This window comes from Molossus molossus, unplaced genomic scaffold (genome assembly GCF_014108415.1).
Source record: "Molossus molossus isolate mMolMol1 unplaced genomic scaffold, mMolMol1.p scaffold_m16_p_6, whole genome shotgun sequence".
Taxonomy (NCBI): domain Eukaryota; kingdom Metazoa; phylum Chordata; class Mammalia; order Chiroptera; family Molossidae; genus Molossus; species Molossus molossus.
The window spans coordinates 19007431-19030958 of NW_023425399.1; the positions used below are offsets into that span (position 1 = coordinate 19007431).

The 23528-nt window shown below is 41.3% G+C and overlaps 1 protein-coding gene across 4 annotated transcripts in view; it reads left to right on the forward strand.

The window, feature by feature from the left end:
* Positions 1-23528, forward strand: part of NDRG3 (NDRG family member 3) — a 74501-nt gene that overhangs the window by 49370 nt on the left and 1603 nt on the right. For 2 of the 4 annotated variants that reach the window (XM_036244385.1, XM_036244383.1), the window contains 7 exons: positions 7341-7444; positions 8266-8331; positions 8441-8492; positions 16879-16926; positions 20942-20977; positions 21063-21114; positions 22215-22253. In XM_036244385.1, the coding sequence (XP_036100278.1) occupies positions 7341-7444; positions 8266-8331; positions 8441-8492; positions 16879-16926; positions 20942-20977; positions 21063-21114; positions 22215-22253 (397 nt within the window). The remainder of the gene's footprint in view (positions 1-7340; positions 7445-8265; positions 8332-8440; positions 8493-16878; positions 16927-20941; positions 20978-21062; positions 21115-22214; positions 22254-23528) is intronic. The other 2 variants (XM_036244386.1, XM_036244384.1) reach the window with 1 other exon arrangement.

The window sequence follows — 23528 nt, forward strand, 5'->3', positions numbered from 1 at the left end:
TCTGATGGACCAGCTATAGATCATACGTTCCAACAACCTCCTCCTTGGGTTCAGTTAATTTGCTAGAGCAGCTCACAGAAATCAGAGAAATAGTTTACTTTCTAGATTACTGGTTTATTTTTAAATGAGATATAATTCAGTAATAGGTGGATGAGATTCATAGGGCATGTTGTGGAAAGGGGCATGGAGCTTCCATGCCTTTTTCAGAATGTACCACTCTCTCAGAACCTCTACATGTTCACGAACTTGGAAGCTCTTTGAATCTTGTCATTCTGGGGTTTTGTGAAGGCTTCATTGCAGTTGTGATTGATTAAATTGTTGGCCGTTAGCAATGGAACTCAGGCTCCAGCCCATCTCTCTCCCCAGAGGTCAGAGGGTGAGACTGAAAGTTCCAACCCTCTAATCACTTGATTGGTTTCCCTGGCAACCAGCCTTCATCCAGAAGGGCTTTCCAAAAGTCACCTTGTTGACATAAGACACATTATTGCTCTTTTTACTTCAGAAATTCCTAGGGTTTTAAGCGCTCTGTGCCAGGTACAGGATGTAGACCAAATATTTGTTTCTTATTATAAATCCCAATATCACAGATGACCTATGGGAGTGAGGGAATAAATGAGCAATAAGGTTGGAGAGCTGTGAGGTATCTGGAGTGGGGAGATGAAAAAAAAAAAAAAAATAGGAATAACGCACTCTCAATTATAGTCTCTGTGTTGGAAGGAAAAGGGTAGGTGCTGAGAAAACTAGCATTTGCTGAGTGCTCATTATGTGTAAAGCACTTTGATAAGTACTTTAAGGCACAAACTCAGTTATTTCTTACATTTTTCTATTAGACTTATTTTAAGATAGAAAAACTGAGGGCCAGAGAGGGATCATAACTTGCCACTATTATCCAGATAGCAGGTGGTTTGAATCCAGGTCAGATTAACTCCAAAGTTTATATCTTTTAGAGTAGAGAAGTTCTACAGGGCTTTTTACAAAGAATCTGCCACCCACCCTATTTCCTACTTCTTAGATTCTTTTGGCTATTTTGGGCTTTGCCTCCATATTGCTTTCTCTTGAATTAAGGTATGATTTACATAAAGGGCAAAAATCACAAGTACATCTCAGTGACCTTTTATATGCATATACTCTCATGTAACCACCACCAAATCAAGATATAGAATATTTCCATCACCCCAAAAAGGTTCCCTGTTGCCTTTTCCTACTCACTAATACCCATTCCCAAACTAAGTATTCACTATTCTATCAGCTCTAAAGGTTAGTTTGTCTGTTCTTGAGCTTCATATGAATGGAATCACACAGTGTATATACTCTTCTGGATCTGACTTATTTTTCAATATGTTGTCTTTGAGATCCATCTGTGTCATTCTGTGTATCAGTAGTTCATTCTTTTTATTACTGTCTAGCAGTCCATTTTGTTGAAATACCACAAATGTTCCTATGAACATTTGTTTTACTAGTATGAGTAAAGCTGCTATGAACGTTCTCATACATATCTTTTTGGACACATTCCTCAATTCCTTTGCCTGCCTCTCTAGGTATGCATATATTTCCACTTGGTGAGCTTTTAGCTGTAGACATTTTTTCTTGGCATTCCATTATGTAACATGATTTTTCTCTCCTGCATACTTGGCCCCATGACACACATTTGTATTTTTTCCACCATTCCATCCTCCCATTGTAACATAACTTGGATTAGATCAATTTTCAGGGTTTTACTGTCATCCTATGTAAATGTTATTCATAGCTGAGCTATGACTGCCTTCTTTTTCTGTCCAGTATTTCTCCTTTGCCAGCTGACAATCTTAGAATTTATAAATAAAGGGCACATGAGGGACACTACAAGGTGACAATGGGAGGAAGGCACCTCCTTTCCAGGGTCTGGCCCTTTTTAAATTTAACACATGAGTCAGGGTTTGGCATAGTGACACTTAGCAGTCTTCAGGTCACACTTTCCATCCTATGGGCTATTTCTCTGAAGTCCATTTAGGAGACAGAAAGCACACACTTTGAGGAAAGAAAATTTAAAATAATATATTGTTAATTAGTAGGAGATGGTTCATTTCTCAGAGGTAAAAGAGAACTCCAAGGGGTCTAAAAGTAGCTGCTACTTTTAGGCTAAGGGAGCATAGACACTGAAGGGACTGACTTAGTTGAGTCTCTACCACCAAGCTGAGAGTCAGACTTCTTTGAAGAAGGCCTGGATTCCACAGAAAACACAACCAGCCACTAATGAAGAAATTCACCAGACTATGAGGGCCATAACTGGTTCCTAGAGCCACTTGCCAGGTGGGGGAGACAATTGTCTAAAGTAAGGTCTGAGCTGCTCCAGAAGCTGCAGTTGGGTGGTAAGAGTATGGGCTGACAGTATAGCTGCAGCTGGTCTGTGACGGTTTCTAACACCTTGAGCTACTGGCAACTGTGCTAACTTTTTAAAAAGGACTGGGAGAGGGAAAATGTTTATGCAGTCTAGTTTCTGTATTACACAGAATAGGAGATCTGAGGCTGAGAAATCAGAAATTGATAACTGACACAGGTGCTTTTCTCAAATGGCTGCTGATCCCTGTCTGTCTATATTTAGTAAGGGTAGACCACTAAAAGTCCTGTGTACAGGTGAGGCCATTTCCTTGGGGAATTAGTCACATTCGTCAGATTCCCAGATAAACTAAGAATATATACCAGATAATTAAGTTAGTATTTTTGGACCCAAAAGCAGAAAAAGATTGAGGCCCTGAACATTCAGGCTTTAAACTTTCACTAAACTTTCCTATATTCTACCAGATCAAATACCTTTTCCAGCAAATAAACCTAAATACAATTAATTTTTTTATATTGATCTTCTATCCTTTGTCCTTGCTGAACTAATTTATTAACTTGAATTGTTTTTGTGAATTCCTTAGTATTTTCTATATACAAGATCATATCATCTGCAAATAGACATAGTTTTACTTCTCCCTTTTCAGTCTGGATACCTTTTATTTCTTTTCTTGCCTAAACAGAACTTTCTAGGTCCTGGCTAGAACCTCTACAATGTTGAATAGAAGGGATGAGAATAGATATCTTTGTCTTGTTTCTGATATTTGGGGAAGTTTTCAGTCTTTCATTATTAAGTATGATGTTAGTGTGTATTTTTCATAGATACCCTTCATCAGGTAGCAGAAGTTCCCTTCTATTCCTGGTTTGTTGATTCCTTTTATCATGAAAGTGTGTTGGGTTCTATCAAGCGCTTTTTTTGTATCTGTTGAGAGATATGTGTGACTTTTGTTCTTTATTCTTTTAATATGGAGTATTGCATTTATTTTTTGTATGTTGAACTAACCTTGCATTCTTGGGATAAATGCTACTTGCTCATAGTGTATAATATAATCCTTTTTATATGTTGTTATATTTGGTTTGTTAGTATTTTGTTGAAGATTTTTGTGTCTGTATTCAGAAAGGATATTGGTCTGTAATTTTCTTATGATGTCTTTGTCTGGTTTTGGTACTAAGGTAAGTGCTTGGCCACACAGAATGAGCTGAGAAGTATTCTCTTATTTTTTCTAAGAATTTTGGAAGAATTACTGTTGATTCTTCTTTAAAAGTTTGATAGAATAGCCCTGGTCTATTTGGCTCGGGTTAGAGCATAGGCCTGAGGACCAAAGGGTCATGGGTTTGATTCCCAGTCAAGGTCATGTACCTGAGTTGCCAGTTCGAACCCCAGCCCTGGTCAGGGTCATGGAGAGGCAGCCAATCAATGTGTCTCTCTCACACAAATGTTTCTCTCTTTCTCTTCTCCCTCCCTTCTACTCTATGTAAAAAAAAAAAAAATCAATGGAAAAGTGTCCTTGGGTGAGGATTAATACATGTTTGCTAGAATTCACATTAAAGCCATCTGGACCAAAGCTTTTCTTTATGGAAAGTTTCTGTTACTAATTTAATCTCTTGTTATAGATCTAGTCAGAGGCACGTGCCCTTGATCAAAATTAAACCCACGACTCTTCAGTCCGAGGGATGACACTGTAACCACTGAGCCAAACTGGCCAGGGCGATTTTCCCCTATTAACCCTCTCCTCCCCACTCCTGCCCCTCCTCCTGCCTTTTCCCACACTATTGTCTGTGTCCATGGGTTATGCATATATGTTCTTTGGCTAATTCCTTCAACTTCTTTCATCCAGTCCCTCCTTCCTCCCTCCCCTCTGACATCTGTGAGACTGTTCCATGTATTCATGCCTCTGTTTCTATTTTGTTCATCAGTTGTTTTTGTTCATTAGATTCCACATATAAGTGAGATCATATGGTATTTGTCTTTCTCTGAGTGGCTTATTTTGTTTAGCATAATAATCTTCAGGTCCATCCATGCTGTTGAAAAGGGTAAGATTTCCTTCTTTTTTACAGCAGTGTTGTATTCCATTGCGTAAATGTACCACAGCTTTTTTATCCACTCATCTACTGGTGGGCACTTGGGCTGTTTCCAGATCTTGGCTATTACAAATAATACTGCTATGAACATAGGGGTGCATATATTCTTTTGAATTGGTGTTTTGGGTTTCTTAGGGTATATTCCCAGAAGGGAGATTGCTGGGTCAAAAGGCAGTTCCATTTTTAATTTTTTGAGGGAACTCCATACTGTTTTCCATAGCAGCTGCACCAGTCTCTATTCCCACCCTCAGTGTACTAAGGTTCCCTTTTCTCCACATCTTAGACAGCATTTGTTACTTGTTGATTTATTGATGGTAGCCATTCTGTCAAGTGTGAGGTGATACCTGTGATATATCATTGTGGTTTTAATTTGCATCTCTGATGATTAGTGATGTTGAGCACTAAATGAGTGATTACGGTCTTCCTTCTGCTTTCCCACTTTCAAAATGTTATTGCTGTTTTCATTTTTCCAGTTGTCTTTGTCTTTATGAGTTTATGACTATAAAAGACACTTTTTTATGTTATTTTTATGATTTTACTTGGAGTAAAGCTGTGATTTAGTCCAACATCTTTAATTGGAATTCTCAAAGATCATGATCTTTCTCTACGTAATGCTGGGTAGCGTAGGTATTTTCATGAAGACATAGTATGTTTGATTTTAACTGTAGATCTTAAAAACCAGTTCACATAATTTACAAAATTCTATTCTTAGTGCTCTGTGATAGACAAAGGTATATAATATATGGCCCTTGTTCTCTAGGAGCTCACCCTGTGGGAATAAAAGATATACATAAATACTGTTATAGCACAGGTAAAAAGGGATAAGTAGTAAGAACTACTTTTCATTGAATACCTTCAAATTTCAAACAGATGTTTTATATACGTTAATCAATTCAGTCTAATAATCTCATAATGGGTAATGTTCTCCTTATCTCTATTTCTCTACAAGGATTGCCAATGACCTTTACACACTGCCTGGATTAACTGACTTTCTTGCTATCCCTGATGCATTTTTTTCCTCCAATGCAAACATTTTCCCTCTGCTTAAAACTGCTTAGTGTGTGTGTGTGTGTGTGTGTGTGTGTGTGTGTACACATATGGAGATATATGCTTATGTACACACGACCCTGGCAACTGGTTCTGTTGGCCTCTGAGAAGGCCAGCAAGAGAGGGTCATTGGGCAGTGGGTAGTAGGGAGGGAGACGTGATTCTTACTGTATATACCATTTCGCTTCTCTTTAATTTTATACCTTTAAATATTGGTAATAAGATTAAATAAATTATAAATTGACTAAAAATGTCAAATAGCCCAGCCAGTGTGGCTCAGTAGATTGAGCGGCATCCCATGGACTGAGAGGTCCTGATTTGATTCCCAGTCAGGGCACATGCCTGGGTTGGGGCTCAATACCCAGTAGGGGGCGTGCAGGAGGCAGCTGATTGATGCTTCTCTCTCACATTGATGTTTCTAGCTCTCTTTCCCTTCTCCTCTCTAAAAAAAAAAAATCAATAAAAACATATTTTTTAAAATGTCAAATAGCTCTGGCCGGTTTGGCTCAGCAGTTAGAGCGTTGGCCTATGGTCCAGAGACCCAGGTTCGGTTCCCGCTAAGGGCATGTACTTCGGTTGCAGTTTGTCCCCAGCCCTGGTTGGGTCGTGCAGGTGGCAGCCACTCAATGTGTCCCTTTCACGGCGATGTTTCTCTCTCTCTCTCTCTCTCCCTCCCACTCTGTCTGAATAAAGAATGGAAAAATGTCTTCAGGTGAGGATTAAAAAATAAAAATAAAAATGTCAAATAGAATATAATATATAATTGCATTGTGTGTGTGTGTATGTATATATATTTTTTTAATCCTCACCTGAAGATATTTTTTTATTGATTTTCAGATAGAGTGGGAGGGAGGGAAGGAGGGAGGGAACAAGGAGAGAGAGAAAAAATATGTATGTGAGAAAGGCACATAGATTGGTTGCTTTCTGCACAACCCTGACCAGGGCTGGGGATCAAACTGCAACTGAAGTATGTGCCCTTGACAGGATTCAAGCCTGCAACTCTTTGGTTTTCAGGCTGACGCTCTGACTGCTGAGCCAAACTGGCCAGGACAATATAATGTATATTATTAAATGGTAGTATATAAATAGATAATACACTGGTTATATCAGTTAAGATACAGGTAAGTTAATTATATAGATTTATATGGCTATTAAGAGAAATGTTACTTTCCATTTATTTTACACTTTACAGTTCATATAACTTTTCTTCTTTAATCTTCAAAACAGCCCTGTAGCTGGTTATTATCTTCATTTTACAGATACACTGTCTCTGTTTTTTATGAGAAATGGCAGAATATGAAGAAAAAACACAAATAAGAAAACTGGGGTTCCAAATGGTTAGATGACTTGTATTTATTCTACAGCTAGTACTTGAATCCAAATGTAGTCCCGTTTTCCACTGAGCTGAAAGTAGTATTATTCAGCATATTCCCAAGTTTTGTGCTTGACCCAGAGTTGACTACTAACCTTTTCCATTACAGATCCTTTGGTCCCTCTTTCCACACAGACTATGGCACTGAACCGGTCTGATATAAATAAAAAAGATTTTAGCCATGCCCAGCCTGTGTGGCTCAGTGGTTGAGCATCAACCCATGCACCAAGAGGTCACTGTTCGATTCCCGGTCAGGGCACATACCCAGGTTGTGGGCCAAATTCCCAGTTGGGGGTATGTAGGAGGTGGCCAGTCAATGTTCTCTCATCAATGTTTCTGTCTCTCTCTCCTTCTCCCTCTCTCTGTAAAATCAATAAAGGAAAAAATATATATATATATTTTAGCCAGCCAGCCCCATTATGGGCAGGAAGCTTAGGTTTTGGGCATTGAGATTGCAAACCAAACACAGTAGGCTTATGCTGTAGCTCAGAAATTGACCCACGTCTTCTTTCAATTGTTCTAGGAAGAGCTGCAGGCCAACCTGGACCTAATCCAAACCTACAGACTGCATATTGCCCAAGATATCAACCAAGAAAACCTACAGCTCTTCCTGGGTTCTTATAACGGGTATAGTTGTTTCCTATTTACTTAAATGCAGACCGGGTCTAAAAAGATAATGGATGTTTAAGGGAGAGGGGAAGGGGAAACAAACTACTTCTTCTAATGTTGTGTGATGGGATTGCTTTCATGCTGCTTTACCTACCACAGTAGAAGAGGAAGGGCTTTCAGACAGATAGGAAAACCCCATTCAGGAAGAAGGAATGAACTGAATGTTGTTTGGGGCAAGTTCAAATAACATGTGTAGTTTTTAGGTGTTTTGAGATGAAAAGTACCTGAAGTTATGTACACGCATAAAAACACGCAATTTGAGATGGCACAGAAAAATGCATGTAGGGGAGACAAGTGATAGAAATCTTGGGCTTTGATTTCATTTTCTCATTGTTGACATCTTGTCATCAGGCAACACAAGAACAGAACCCCATTATTTTTAGTTGAAATCAGAAAGGGTTATCAATAACTATGTTAGTTACAAGGAAACCATTCCTCCCTAAAATTTTTCTTTCCTTAAAGGAATTTATTCCTTTATAAACTAGTTAGAAAACTAAATACTCTTAGGACTTGATGACTTCAATAGCGTTGCTGTTGAGTTTTACAGTTGCCTCCTTTAGCATCCTACAGGGTCCTCTAGAGTTGAGCTAGGAGCCTTATTCCAGCTCTATACCACTCGGAATGGCTACTTGTGAACAAAGTCATCAGGTGTGAAGGAAAGGTAGTTTTTACATTCCCTGAAATATTTTGGTTTGCATGATCAGGAAATAACCTGATCATGAAAAAAAAAGTTCTTATGATTTTACCTGAAAAGGGCATTGTTTCCTTTGTTTCTCTAGACGCAGAGACCTGGAGATTGAAAGACCCATGCTGGGCCAAAATGATAACAAATCAAAGACTTTAAAGTAAGTCCCTCAGTTTCCCCTCTAAATTGCCTTTCATAGACAAATTCAGGGTTCAGTGGAGTATATGTTCTGCTTGCCGAGTGTTGCCTCTTATTTTGGCTTTTTGCAGGTGTTCTACTTTATTGGTGGTAGGGGACAATTCACCCGCAGTTGAGGCTGTGGTAAGTATATGTCCTGCTGTTGTAAAGATGAATTAGATTAAAAGGCAATAAAATGTATATAGCACACTGCTGATGCATTAGAAACAGTTTGTAAATACTAGTTTTTGTTATTTCTGACTACAAATATCAGGGCTTACACTTTGTTATCCAGTTTAGAAAATGAATTCCTCATTGATCACTAGGTTTCATCAGAAGGTATCAGTTCACTTTGTGGCAAGTAGTTCAACTAAATACCATTTGCTTGTTGTCAGATTGCTAGCAGCCTTGGCTTTCTGCGGCCACCATGAGTCTGGAACTGTCTCAGCAAGCTGGAAGGCTGCTGGTGTTTATATGCTTTTCTCTACCTCCTTCTGAAGCACATAGCACATTGGTAAAAATAACATATGCTTATTGTAGAAAATATGAAAAAACTGGAAAATAGAAGAACTTGAGGAATACTCATAATCTAGTTACCTAAAGACAAACTTTTATTTTATATATTTTAAAAATAGATTGGATTATTAAATATACAAGGTTTGGGGACTTGATTACTTAACACTATTGGTAGCATTTTCCAATGTTATACAGTCAGTATATCTGTGTAATTTTGTCCTGTGAGCGTACCTTTGTTTATTTCTGATTTTGCCTCATTAATAATGTTTCTGTTGAGCATCATTATAAAATCTCTGCCTGAATCTTTGATCATTTCCCTTGGATGAATATTCAGAAGTGGGATTAGTGTTTCAAAAATCATAAACCTTGCCCTGGCCGGATTGGCTCAGCGGTTGGAGTGTCGGCCTGCAGTACAGAGAGACCTGGGTTCGGTTCCCACTAAGGGCACGTACCTCGGTTGCAGTTTGTCCTCAGCCCTGGTTAGTTGTGCGGGTGGCAGCCACTCGATGTGTCCCTTCACATTGATGTTTCTCTCTCTCTCTCTCTTCCTCTCTCTCCCTCCCGCTCTATCTGAACAAAAAATGGAAAGGTGTCCTCGGGTGAGGATAAAAAAATTAAAAAAATCATAAACCTTTGTAAGATTCTTAATACATTTTGCCAGATTCCTTTCCAGAAAGAACTAAATCAGTGTGTTGCTACCAGCAAAGTATGATAATGCCTGTTTCACAGTGCCCTATTCAGCACTGGATTTTTAAATACTATTAGTAGTTAATTGATAGGTTAATCAATTTACATTTCTTTTATTACAAATGAAGTTGACAGTTTTTTCATGTCTGTTAGCATTTGCTTGTGTTTCACACAGCAAGTATAATTTAACTAAGGAACTGTGTGAAGTTATCTGGTTTTCTTTGGCATCTTCACTTCCACCCTTTTTAGAGCAAAATGTTAGGGGGTAAGGCTTTTTGGAAAGGGATTCTATTAACAGGAGTGTAGACATAAGCAAGGTGGGTACAGGGGAGCGTCTATAGGGTGAGATACAGGTGATGATAGAATATATTCTCATCTCCCTGAATTGCCCTGTAAAACATTCTGTGTCTTACATAAAATACATGGCATGGCTTGTCTCATACACTGAAAGCTCTTGGTTTTGGTTCCTGGTCAGGGTACATATCTAGGTTTTGGGTTTGGTGTTTGGTTGGGGTGTGTACAAGAGGCAAACAAGCAGTGTTCTTCTCTCTCTCTCTCTCTCTCTCTCTCTCTCTCTCTCTCCCTCCCTCCCTCCTCCCTCTCTTACTCTCCCTTCCTCACTTCCTCTCTCCCCTCCTCTCTCTAAAATCAATAAATATTTCTTCAGGTAAGGATTTAAAAATTATTTTTCATAAACATGTACTTAGAACAGGGAAATAGTGTTGTTTTTAGAACATACTCTTAATTAGAATTCCCTAATAATGCTGAGTTATTTGTCTTTTTTTAAATTTTTTTTTTTTAATCCTCACCAGAGGACATTTTTTCATTTTTTGTTCAGATAGAGTGGGAGGGAGAGAGAGGAAGACAGAGAGAGAGAGAAACATCGACGTGAAAGGGACCCATCGAGTGGCTGCCACCCGCACGACCCAACCAGGGCCGGGGACAAACTGCAACCGAGGTACATGCCCTTAGCGGAAACCGAACCCGGGTCTCTCTGGACCGCAGGCCGATTCTCTAACCGCTGAGCCAAACCAACCGGGGCATATTTGTCATTTTTAAATTGCATGGACTCTAAGCAACATTTCAAATTATTTTTCAAGACTTTTTAGGTTGACCCATACAGATAAGGTCTCTTTTTCTGATTTCCACACCTTTAATGTTTACAGAGAAAAACATCAATAGCCCTATTTGTGCCACAAAGTAGATGCTATTCTAGACAGATTCAAACCTAGCTTCCTGGCCAGAGCACTTTAATCCCACAAGTTGGTAGGGAGTAGAGTCTGTCTATGCATGGGAGAGCAAGAAGAAATTCCACAAGTTCTGGTCACTGTTTGTAGCTATTGTTTTTAGTATATGTGCTGCTAAAGCGAGCCCTGTTGCTAGCTATTCTTGCTAACATTCGTTCAGCATCATTTTTTTTTTTTAGTTTCTCTTATTTGCTTGATGTTTTGGGGAATACAAAAATGAGTAAGATGGCCCTGGCCAGTTTGGCTCAGCGGTTAGAGCGTCAGCCTGCGGTCCACAGAGACCTGGGTTCGGTTCCCGCTAAGGGCATGTACCTCGGTTGCAGTTTGGCCCCGGCCCTGGTTGGGTCGTGTGGGTGGCGGCCACTCGATGTGTCCCTTTCACATCGATGTTTCTCTCTCTTCCTCTCTCTCCTTCCCGCTCTATCTGAGTGAAAAATGGAAAAATGTCCTCGGGTGAGGATTAAAAAAAAATCTTCAAAAATGAGTAAGATGGAGTCTCTGCATTTGGGAGTAGACATGTCAAAATCATGTGTGTGCTTAGCCTACCAGATATGGAGACTTCTTACAAAGCTATAGAAATTACAAATTGGTGAACCAAGGAAAGCATGATTTATTATATTAAATCGAACTTGGGAATTTATTCTTACAGAAAATATTTATTGCTTTTCTGCAGTGTTCTAAGCACCGTGCCTAGCAGTTTTTAAATTTTGCCCTTTAGGCCCTGACTGGTGTGGCTCAGTTGGTTGGAGCATTGTCCTGTACACCAAAAGGTGGCAGGTTCAATTCCTGGTCAGGGCACGTATCTAGGTTGTGGGTTCATTCCCTGATCAGGGCACATTTGGGATACAGTAGATCGATGTTTCTCTCTCACATTGATGTTTCTCTCCCTGTTCCATCCTCTAAAATCAATAAAGTGTGTTTTTTTTTAAATTCGGCCCTGGCTGGTTTGGCTCAGTGATTAGAGCGTCGGCCCGCAGTTCAGAGAGACCCGGGTTTGGTTCCTGCTAAGGGCATGTACTTCGGTTGCAGTTTGTCCCTGGTCCCAGTTGAACCGGGGCCATGTGGGCTGGCAGCCAGTTGATGTGTCTCTCACGTCAATGTTTCTCTCTCTCTATTTCTCCCTCTCTCCCTCCCTCTCTGAAGATGAATGCAAAAGTGTCCTCAGGTGAGGATAAAAAATTAATTAATTAAAATAAATTTAAAAATTGCCCAGCCCGTGTGGTTCAGTGGAATGAGTGTTGTCCCATGGGCTGAGAGGTCCGGGTTCAATTCCTGGTCAGGGCACATGCCCAGGTTGCCAGCTCATTCCCCAGTGTGGGGTGTGCAGGAGGCAGCCAATTGATGTTTCTCTCTCATCAATATTTCTTTCTACCTCTCCTTTCCTCTGTCTCTAAAATCAATAAAAACATATTTTTATAAATAAATAAATGTGCCCTTTAGAGTGTTAAACTGGCATTTTTGTGTGTCACTGCCTTACATTGTTATATGTTAAAGTATAGAACAAATACTTTGATTTGGTGATCCTGGCTTTTAGGTCATCCCCTGATTTTACAAGAGTTTTGTGTGCCTGCCCAGAGCAAAATTTCAGCTGGATTACTGGTTCTTTTCGTGATGATTTCATTAATTCCCTAACTGTCTCACTGCCTCTGCAGTCTGTCATACAGGCCACTGCTAATTACTTTCTTAAAATAGCTCAAAACCTGTCACCTCAGAAACCTTCCATGGCTTCTTGCCTTCCCTGGTCAGCTTCAGTCTGCTTCCCCCCTTCACCCCGCTTGCATTCTCACAATACACTTGCCTCTGTAACCCCACATGTGCTCTACGCATCCACTTTTCATCCCCTGGGTCTTTGTTTATGCTTTCTCCCTGACTCTGGAAGCCTTCAAATACCCACCACTTCTTACTGTATCTCTAGAAAGTCTAGTCATCCTTCTATATTCATTCAGCACAGTGTGAAATTTTGAAGTGATGTCATTCTGCCTTGTATTATGTTTTCATCCTACTAGATTCCAAACTCAGTGTACAGTGCTTTGTATGTGTGTGCTTGGCAAATGTGTAAAAGGTGAGAGATCCAGTTGATCAAATTAGCCAGAAAACATTGCTAAACCTAGAGATAATCTCCCCAAAACATTTTTTGAGGTCCCTGCCTTTGTGAATACAAGAGTACAAGATACCAAACAGGTAAATACAAAAGGTTGTGTAATTCTTCATTATGATGACTGTTGTGAAAGAAAAACCATTGAGCAGGGTGGGGAACATCCAGCCCATAGGCTATATAAGGCCAGTGAAATCATTTGGTCTGGCCCTACCAAGGCAACCGCAGATGGGACTTGAAATTCAATAAATCTAGGAGCTTTTTTCATAGCAACATAAATTTATATTGAGTCATAATAATAACAACAACAATAATAATAATAATAAATTTTGAGGGACAAGCAAGGGATGTCCATTACAGGATAAATGACACATACAACTACATGATAGGATAGACATGTATGTTTCTTGTCTGTCTTCCTGTATTGTGGTGACTCAGCAGTCAGTGCCAGGCAGTGGGAGTGTACACATTGTCAAAGTATTAACACACTGTGGTGAAACTATGGTGATCCGGTGATGAGACGAGATGCAATGAGATGATTCCTTGAGAACCTTGATGACCTTGCCTCCGATTATTGATGACGACATTGTCTACTACTTTATTGACACAGACAATAACTCCAGTCCAACCTTTATCCAAATTTTCATGATCAAGAATCCTCTCAAAAACTGAATCTCAGATGAAGATTAAGGAAATTACAGTACACAGAAAAGGCCTTGAGTCAATGATACGAATGTTGGATATGTTCCAAATCCAAGATGCAGGATTAGAACAGCGATAAAAGAAAAATAATTGAGTCACTGGTGACACACACACTGGATAGTTATGGTGTGACATCCTATATATGGCAACTACAGAGAAAAGTTGATGCGAAGTGTTGATCTTTCCAAGAGAAATGGACAAATTATTATTTTGTTGAAGTCGAAGGCAAACCTGTGTGCCTAGTCTGTGATGATGCATTAGCAGTAATGAAAACCAATCTGGCGCATCATCACAGCTCAAAACGTGCTAAACTCAGTGAATTGAGAGGACAGATGTGTCTGGATAAAATCAGTTCTCTTCAATGGAGTTTGGAATCACAAGCTGCTTTTTTTTTTTTTAATCCTCGCCCGAGGACATTTTTCCATCCTTTGTTCAGAAAGAGCGGGAGGGAGAGAGAGGAAATGAGAGAGAGAGAGAAACATCGACATGAAGGGACACATCAAGTGGCTGCCACCCGCACGACCAACCAGGGCCAGGGACAAACCGCAGCCGAGGTACGTGCCCTTAGCGGGAACCGAATCCGGGTCTCTCTGTACCGCAGGCCGACGCTCCAACCGCTGAGCCAAACCGGCCAGGGCACAAGCTGCTTTTTACTAGGCCTTATTGTGACAGAGACAATGTTATTCAGGAGAGTTATGTAGTAAGCAAGCTAATTGCTAAGAAGCTGAGGCCTCATGTAGAGGAAGAGTTTCTGAAAGTGCCTGGTGGCTGCTGGGAGTTGTTAGCACCGGACAAAGTACAATTGTTTCAGAGTGTTAGTCTCAGAGAACCGTCTCAGATCAGATTACTGACTTAGCATGAGATATTGAGAAAAACACTGAAGGATTCTGCAGGAGATTTCCAATTTTTCTCTCTGGCTTTTGATGAGGAAACGGACATAACAAATACTGCCCAACTGGCCGTTTTCACTTGTCGGATAACTGCAGAGTTTGACATGCGATAGGAACTGCTGTTACTGGTAGCCATGCATGGCACTACAAGAGATGAAGACTTGTTTGAGAGACGTTTTATCAATGAAAAACTTGAGCTAACATTTGAAAAGTTAAGTGGCCTTACTACAGATGGAGCTCCAGCCACGGTTGGCTTGCAAAAAGGGTTAATTGCATTTGTCAAGAAAGAACTGAATTGTTTGAGTCTTGATCCAAGCAATTTAATTATATGTCACTGCATCATACACCAAGAAAGTCTCTGTGCACAGTCACTGTGGCTCAATAATGTGATGTCAGCAGTAGTGTCGTGCATAAATTTTGTCAAAAGCAGAGGGTTTAACAGCCAGCTGCCAGATTAAGGAGTTAATCTTGTTTATCACTGTGAAGTGTGGTGGCTGGAGGAAATAGGCTCATGAGGTTTTATGAACTGTGGGATGAAGTCAAGCAGTTCATGGAGATGAAGGGAAAACCTGCAGGGAACTCAGTGATAGCACATGGCTGTGTGATTTAGTGTTCATGGTGGACATTACCAAGTACCTCTCAGAGCTGACTGTCAAGCTGCAGGGCCCCAACCAGCTTCTCAGCTCCCTGTTTTCAACCATGAAATCATTTGAAGCTAAATTAAGGCTGTGGAGAGGGCAATTTGAAAGGAATAACGTGGTGCATTTTCCCACTCTGGAAGGACAAAAGCTTTCTACTACACTTGAATATGCTGGTGAATGTTTGAAACTAATTTAGGCATTTAATGAAAGATTCAAGGACACGAAAAATAAATGGAAGTGAACCTCTTTGCTACACTTCAATGTGGAACCAGCTGATGTACCTGATAACCTACAAAAAAAATAAATAAACATTCAGCTACAAAGCGATGAGGAGCTGAAAGCTAGGTACAACAGCCTCCCACTGCTATAAATGTTACATAAGCAATGACGAATTTCCCACTTTGAGGAAACATGCATTGGAATAACATACTGCTGCGAGCAGTTTTCAAAACTTCCCATTGCAAAGAGTGCATAGCATTCCAGATGGACTGACACAAATCTGGAAAAGCAGTTCCAGCCATCACACTAGGGGTGAGTTAATTGACCAAATATAGCAGGCTAATTTTTAAAAAACATGTCTTTATTGACTTTTTAGAGAGAGAGGTAGGGGGAGAGAGATAGAAACATCAATGTGAGATAGAAGCATCGATTGGCTGCCTCCTGCACACCCCCCTCACTGGGGATTGAGTGCTCAACCCGGGCATGTGCCCTGACCAGTAATTGAACCAGGACCCCTCAGTCCATGGGATGATGCTCAGTCCACTGAGCCACATGGGCTGGGGTAGCAGGCTATTTTTAAGTTGATAATTTTGTATGGCCTTCAGATGATGTTATAAATATCCAAATGGCACTTGGCAGAAAAAAGTTTCCCCACCCCTGCCAATTTTAGATGGGATGGCCAAAAAGAACTTAAGGCAGAAAAGAGGGTGTATGGAATGGTAAATCTACCATCTCCATGGCATAGGAAAGGAAGGGTAAGAAATGGACAGGGCTGCCTGGCCGGTGTGGCTCAGTGGTTGAGCTTCTACCCATGCACCAAGAAGTTGCCGATTTGATTCCTGGTCAGGGCACATGTCCAGGTTGTAGGCCTAATTCCCAGTGGGGGCATGCAGGAGGCACCCAGTCGATATTGTCTCTCATCAGTGTTTCTGTCTCTCTCTCTCTCTCCCTCTTCCTTCCTCTCTCTCTCTTAAATCAATAAAGAAAAAAAAAAGAAATGGACAGGGCTGAAGTGCACAGGGTTCAGCAAGGGCTAGTTGTATTGGGAAGCAAGCCATTAAGACCCTGGCGGGTAACAACGGCCATGGGTCCAGTTCACTTTTTAATTTTTATTGATTTTTTGGAGAGAGAGGAAGGTGGGGAGAGAGACAGAAACAGAAACATCGATCGGCTGCCTCCTGCACACCCCCTACTGGGGATCCAGCCCACAACCTGGGCATGTGCCCTGACCCAGAATTGCAGTTCACTTCTTAAAAATTAGGTAACTTTGCCCACTTATGTAAGGCAGTAGTAGGAAATTAGATTCAACATGTAGTTCTTTAAAGACTCTACTTGTAACTGATTCAGAAAGTGAAATTAGCCAGATTTTTAGATCTACTCAAATATCAGATATAAAGAGCATCATATAAATATATCTCCCATTTGGTATTTTGGTAATTGTTTTGGCTGATTCAGCCACCTCTAAACTGAGCTGTTTCCTGGAAGATCATTCTCATGCAGTTTGTAAAATTTTCTCTCTTTTTTTTTTTTTAGGTTGAATGCAATTCTCGCCTGAATCCTATTAATACAACTCTGCTAAAGGTAATGTGTCTTCTTTCCTTATTGCCAACCTTTTGACAATATATTGTATATGGTTGAAATTACTTTATTTCTGGAATAGTTACCCAGAAAGAAGGAAAACTTTCTCTCTCCCTGAGATTCTCACATTCTTTTAAAAAAATTTTTTTCCTGAATGTATTCTCATTGTAGAAAATTAGAAAATAGAGAAAAGTAGAAAGAATAAAATAAATAAAAATTACCCATAATCCTACATCCAAAGGTAACCTCTGGTAAAAATACTGATTTTTTTTCCTATATATGTTTAGATTATTAAGATTATAGGATAGTTATAGCCCTGTAATCTGTTTTCCTCAACTTTTTTTTTTACATGAGCATCTTCCCATGTCATTCATTATAAACTTTATAAGCATTACTTAATTTTGTGAGAATTAAAATAATGGACGAAAATTTTTTGTATACTAAATCCTATTATATTAGTCTGGAATGTTCCAATAACCTCCCAATGATGAGGGTAGATGTATTTTCTTTCTCTTAGGCAAATAGAGAATAGCTCTGGTACTAAATTTTTACGGTTAGTAATAAGTTTCTCCCCGTTTTGATTGTACTCCAGGCAAGAGCATCACCTTGTTTTTTTTAGAACCTGTGAAATATTTGGGGACATGGCCTTCTGGTTTGAATTTGGATTACTATAGATATGAGTGCTGATTTTGTGTTGCTTACTGCTTCTTTCTCAGCCTGAAACACCTGTGCTTTCTTCCCTTTCTCTTTGAAGTATGCTTGAAAAGGAAGTACTGTCACCGAAGCAGCCCATAGTTCCTGGAAATATAGCATGAGGTTAATACTCAGAGGTGACAAACTAAGTGTTCTGGAGTCCAGGTGATTGATGAGCCAGTCCAAAATATGAATTTTTCTTTAAAGTATGTGGTTTCAAATTAGTTTTTCACTGAAAGTTTGAATCCATACTCCAGAAACAGAAAAGTAAACTCTGCAGTAGCCATAGACATGGTTACTTCTGGGCAGAAATGCCCATCTACAACAGGATGAGTGAACTGACCCTCCAACTATTTGACAGATGTCAAGCTTGGAAATAGTCTCTCCTAATATTCTTTCTCTGCATATGGCAACTGATTTATGGTTCTAATCAGATTTGACTCCTAAACTTCATGAGAACATAACCTGTGCCAGTTAGGTCTGTTTTATACTTAAAACAGGTTAAATGTTTGCTCCTGCTCTTATGCTCAGACTTTCAGGGGACTGTTTCTTGTTAACCTCAAATTTCTGTGCCTTCTTTAGTACCCCAGATGCTAAATAATAGTCCCTCCCTCAAGGAAAGTTTTTGTGCTAATGAATAGAAACCATGGGGTTCATGTCTGTTTTAATGCTAGTCAGGCCCTGGCCAGTTTGGCTCGGCAGTAGAGCATCAGCCCCCGGACCAGTGAGTTGTGGGCTCAGTTCCAGTCAAGGGCGTGTACCTCAATTGTGGTTTGTCCCCGGTCCTGGTCAGGGTTGTGTGGGAAGCAACCAGTTATGTGTCCCACTGGTGTCAGTGTTTCTCTCTCTCTCCCTCTCTATTCCTCCCACTCTATCTGAAGATAAATAGAAAAATATCCTCAGGTGAGGATTGAAAATAATAATAATAAATAAAATGCCAGTCCGGCCCAGCCAGTGTGGCTCAGTGGACTGAGCATTGGCTCATGGACTGAGAGGTCCCAGTTCAATTCTCAGTCAGGGCACATGCCCTGGTTGCTGGCTCAATCCCCAGTAGCGGGTGTTCAGGAGGCAGCCGGTTGAAGTTTCTCTCTCACATAGATGTTTCTCTCTCTCTCTCTAAAAAATCAATAAAAACATATTTTTTTAAAACTTAAATAAAATGCCGGTCAAGGTGGGGGTACATCTGTAATATTTTCAACAATGAAGATTAAAAAATAAATAAAATAGCCCTACCCGGTCTGGCTCAGCAGTTAGAGCGTAGGCCCGTGGACCAGAGAGTCCCGGGTTCGGTTCCCACAAAGGACGCGTGCCTTGGTTGCAGTTTGTCCCGGCCCTGGTTGGGGTTGTACAAGTGGCAGCCAGTTGGTATCTCTCTCTCACATTGATGTTTTTCTCTCTCCCTCTCCCTCCCTCTCTCCCTCCTGCTCTATCTGAAGATAAATGCAAAAAAAAATGTCCTAACCTGAGGATAAAAAACAACAACATATTAAAGCCCAGCTGGTGTGACTCAGTGGATTGAGTGTCATTCCATGGACTGAGAGGTCCCAGTTCGATTGCCGGTTGGGGCACATGCCCAGGTTGTGGGCTTGATCCCCAGTAGGGGGCGTGCAGGAGGCAGCCAATCGATGTGTCTCTCACATCGATGTTTCTATCTCTCCCTAAAAAATAAATCAATTAGCGCCCTGGCCAGTTTGGCTCAGCGGTTAGAGCGTCAGCCTGCGGTCCGGAGAGACCCGGGTTCGGTTCCCGCTAAGGGCACATACTTCGGTTGCGGTTTATCCCCAGCCCTGGTTGGTCGTGCGGTGGCAGCCACTCGATGTGTCCCTTTCACATCGATGTTTCTCTCTCTCTCTCTCTCCTTTCCTCTCTCTCCCTCCCACTCTATCTGTACAAAAAATGGAAAAATATCCTCGGGTGAGGATTAAAAAAAATAATAATTAAAAAAATAAATAAATAAATAAATAAATTAGCCCTGGCCAGTTTGGCTCAGTGGTTAGAGCGTCGGCCTGCGGTCCGGAGAGACCCGGGTTCGGTTCCCGCTAAGGGCACGTACTTCGGTTGCAGTTTGTCCCCAGCCCTGGTTGGTCGTGCGAGTGGCAGCCACTCGATGTGTCCCTTTCACATCGATGTTTCTCACTCTCTCTCCCTTCCTCTCTCTCCCTCCCATTCTATCTGTACAAAAAATGGAAAAATATCCTCGGGTGAGGATAAAAATAAATAAATTAATTAATTAATTAATTAATTAAAAAATAAATAGCCCTGGCCGGTTTGGCTCAGTGGTTAGAGCGTTGGCCCACAGACCAGAGAGGCTTGGGTTCAGTTCCTGCTAAGGACTTGTACCTCCATTGCAGTTTGTCCCCAGCCTGGTTGGGGTTGTGTGGGTGACAACCACTCAATGTGTCTCTCTCACATCGATGTCTCTCTCTCTCTCTCTTCCTCCCTCTTTCCCTTCCACTCTATCTGAAGATAAGTGCAAAAATGTCCTCAGGTGAGGATTAAAGAAAGGAAAAAGAAAAAGAAATGTATTAAAAATAAATAAATAGCCCTGGCCGGTTTGGTTCAGCAGTTAGAGCATTAGCTCGCAGACCAGAGAGTCCCAGGTTTGGTTCCCTCTAAGGGCATGTACCTCGGTTGCAGTTTGTTCCCGCCCCTGGTTGGTGTCATGTGGGTGGCGACCACTTGATGTGTCTCTCTCACATTGATGTTTTTCTCTCTCTCTCCTTCCCGCCCTATCTGAAGATAAATTCAAAAATGTCCTCAGGTGAGGATAAGAAATAATAAATAAATAAATAAATAAAATAAAAGATTTAGGAAGTGAGAGACAGCCTCACCAAATCTAGCTATTACAGGAAAGTGTCAGACCAAGGGAGTTGGCTAAATTCCATGTCAGCACCTGATTTGAGAAATCCCCTTAGTCATGGAATAAAAACAATATTCCATGTTGAGAGTTGAGAGAGAACTGAGAATGCATGGAACCCTGAGAAATTAGCGTCACACTGAGGACTCTGAAAGTAACCATGGTTGATGGTCATGGTTAACTTCACTACCACCCTAACAGAAAATTCTCACCATGGGTCTGAAAGCCAGGCCCTGCATCTTACCGATTGTTAATAAGTAATAGTATCTTCAGACTTATGTCCAAGGTTATTGCTAGGATATGTCTTTGTATAGGAGTGCATTGAAGAGATGTATACCTGGATGCAGTTAAACATTAAGTTAAGGAACCTAAAATTCAATCCTATCCTGTTTGAAAGGACTTGTGGATATTCAGAGCATTTTCCTTAAGTGTAAGTTCCAGCTAACTTACATATTTTTCCTCTTCTAGATGGCAGACTGTGGTGGGCTGCCCCAAGTAGTTCAGGTAAGGAGATTTTTTAAAGCACTTATTTAACTCTGTAACTCACTGCCTGTACAAAGATTAATGCCTTCTTATTTTGTTCCCCTAGCCCGGGAAGCTCACCGAGGCCTTCAAGTACTTTTTGCAGGGAATGGGCTACAGTGAGTAGTATACAACTTTCTATCTAGCACAGATTTATTGATAATGGGGTCATTTTTACATCTTGTGGGCATTTGTGTGTGTGTGTGTGTGTAATGAGCCAACACTAATTAAGTACTTAGAGGTTATATGCCAGGCACTCTGTATTTATAGCCTTAAGAGGTAAGTTCTGTTGTTAGTCCTGTGTTACAGAAGGAGAAAATGAGGCTCAAACAGGCTAAGCACATTTCCCAGGGTGACAATTCAGCCGCAGAGCCATGATTCAAACCCTGGCAGTCTGATTTCAGGGCCCCCATTTTTAACCACTGAAGTTTAGATGGGCCTAGCTGTGAATCTGAAAGTATGATTTGCATTTGAACTCAGCTGGTTAATGACTCCTGGCCGAGACAAACAAAATGGCAACCAGAGAAGAAAAAAAGTAGTGTCCTCAGTTAAATCTGCTGCACCAGAGAAGATGAACTTAGAGGGTCAAAGGATGTTCCATATCACGTGCTGCTGTCCTGGTCTCTTGTATTATGAGACCCTGAGCTTTCTCATTTGTCACAGAATAGCCACACTTGCTCCTTTCTTGGAGTTTTAAGAAGAAAACTCTTAGAGCTATTTACCCCATAGGGTGGTTTTCTCCTGTCTTTGGTATTAGTGTGGATAATGGGCATCGGGCAACTGCCTGGGTCCAGCTCTGTATCTAGCAGGCAGGCCATGTATGTGTTGTCTAGAGTGACTGTGTGATCCCCATCTCTGATCCACTACCAACTGAGTCCACACCATGTCCCTCTGGGTCACTGGGCGGGACAGGAGTCCCTTTCCTAGCTGGTTCTCTAATGACTCGCCTCATAACAATAAATCTTCCAACCCATTTCTAATCCAAAGTAAGGATGCTGTTTATAGTGGAGGGGAAAACTATTTATTACCTATTATCAACTGAGAGAAGTAACATCTGAGATTCTGTTGAAGCATCAGTCACCCTCACCTCTCTGGGACCTTAAAATAAAACTTTATCCCTGGCTTAGAGTATTCTATCAGTATCTGTTAGGCAGCTGAGGTTGCCACTTGGCACTCTGGGGTCACTAACCTGCCTTTTCCTGTGTTCGCCTGCTTCCAGTCCCGTATGTGCAGCTCAGTCACCTGAGCACCGAGTCAGGTACCTTCCTCTGTGCTGGCCCTGCCCTCGCCTCCCAGCCACGCTCTCCTGGCTGTATTGGCTGCCTACAGCATGTCCGCGGTTTTCTGTGCAGTGTGAGCCTGATAGAACGTGGCTCATTGTGCCCCAAGAGTGTTAACCTGCAGGTCCAGCCCTGGGTCCTCAGAAAGGAGCAGGTTATAATAGCCAGGCTTCCTCTTGTCATCCTAAATTGAGACACAGAAACACTGAAACTTTATAGGCAGGGCCTCTCTTCCACTATTACCTGCTAATCCTTGCATTAACCCCCTGACACACAAAAATCAAAGGATCACCTTGATTCTAAATAGGATCATCAGAGCCTATGTCCAGAAAAATCTGCAGGTGATAGCATCTTTTGACCCCAGCATTGAAATAACAGCTGGGGAATGGCTGGTGCTTCAGGAAGATAGGCAGAGAGGTTGTGCCAAGGAAGGCCCTGTCTGGCCAAGTTGGAGGACCAAAGCAGTGGCTGAACAGGAGTCCGAGTTAAATACCCACCCTCAGACCCCTTCCCTCCCAGGCAGCCTGTACCTCACGCAGGTAGAGGCCAGCTCTAGGCCCACCAGCCCTCTCCACACCCACACCTTCCTACATGTCTCCTCCCCAGGTAGCGAAGGTAGCCTGTGGACACGGATGGTAGTCTTGTTGTATCGGGCTTGCACTGTGTTTGTGAAACACCTTCATACTTGTGTGGTTTGTCTTTCTTTTTGGTTTAGTCTTGCATGCACTGCAGGTTTGGGTTACCTGTGTGGGTTCCCAAAGCCTCCTTCCTAATTATTCATTGTGAGTGGTGTAGGCATAACTAAGAGGCTATACTCTGGACTTAGGTTTCCCTTGTTCTGCTGTGGACAAGGATCAGCTGAGCCCAGCAGGTGTGGCTCAGTGGTTGCACATTGACCCATGCACCAAGAGGCTGCCAGTTCGATTCCTGGTCAGGGCACATGCCCAGGTTGTGGGCCCAATCCCCAGTGTGAGGCATGCAGGAGGCAGCCAATCGATGTTTCTATCTCTCTCCTTCTCCCTTCCTCTCTCTCTCAAATCAATAAAGAAAAAAGAAATTAAAAAAAAAAAAAAAAAAGAATCAGCTGGGATTCCATCCAGATCTAAAGGATTAAAGCAGCCTTGCAGAAAGCCATTCACCTAGAGCAAATAATGCAAAATGAAGATGGCTATATCTTGTCCTGGTGTCACTTTAAATGGATTGGGAAAGCTAAACATGAAGCCTTTGATGAAACTTCTGGATTAACTGAGTTT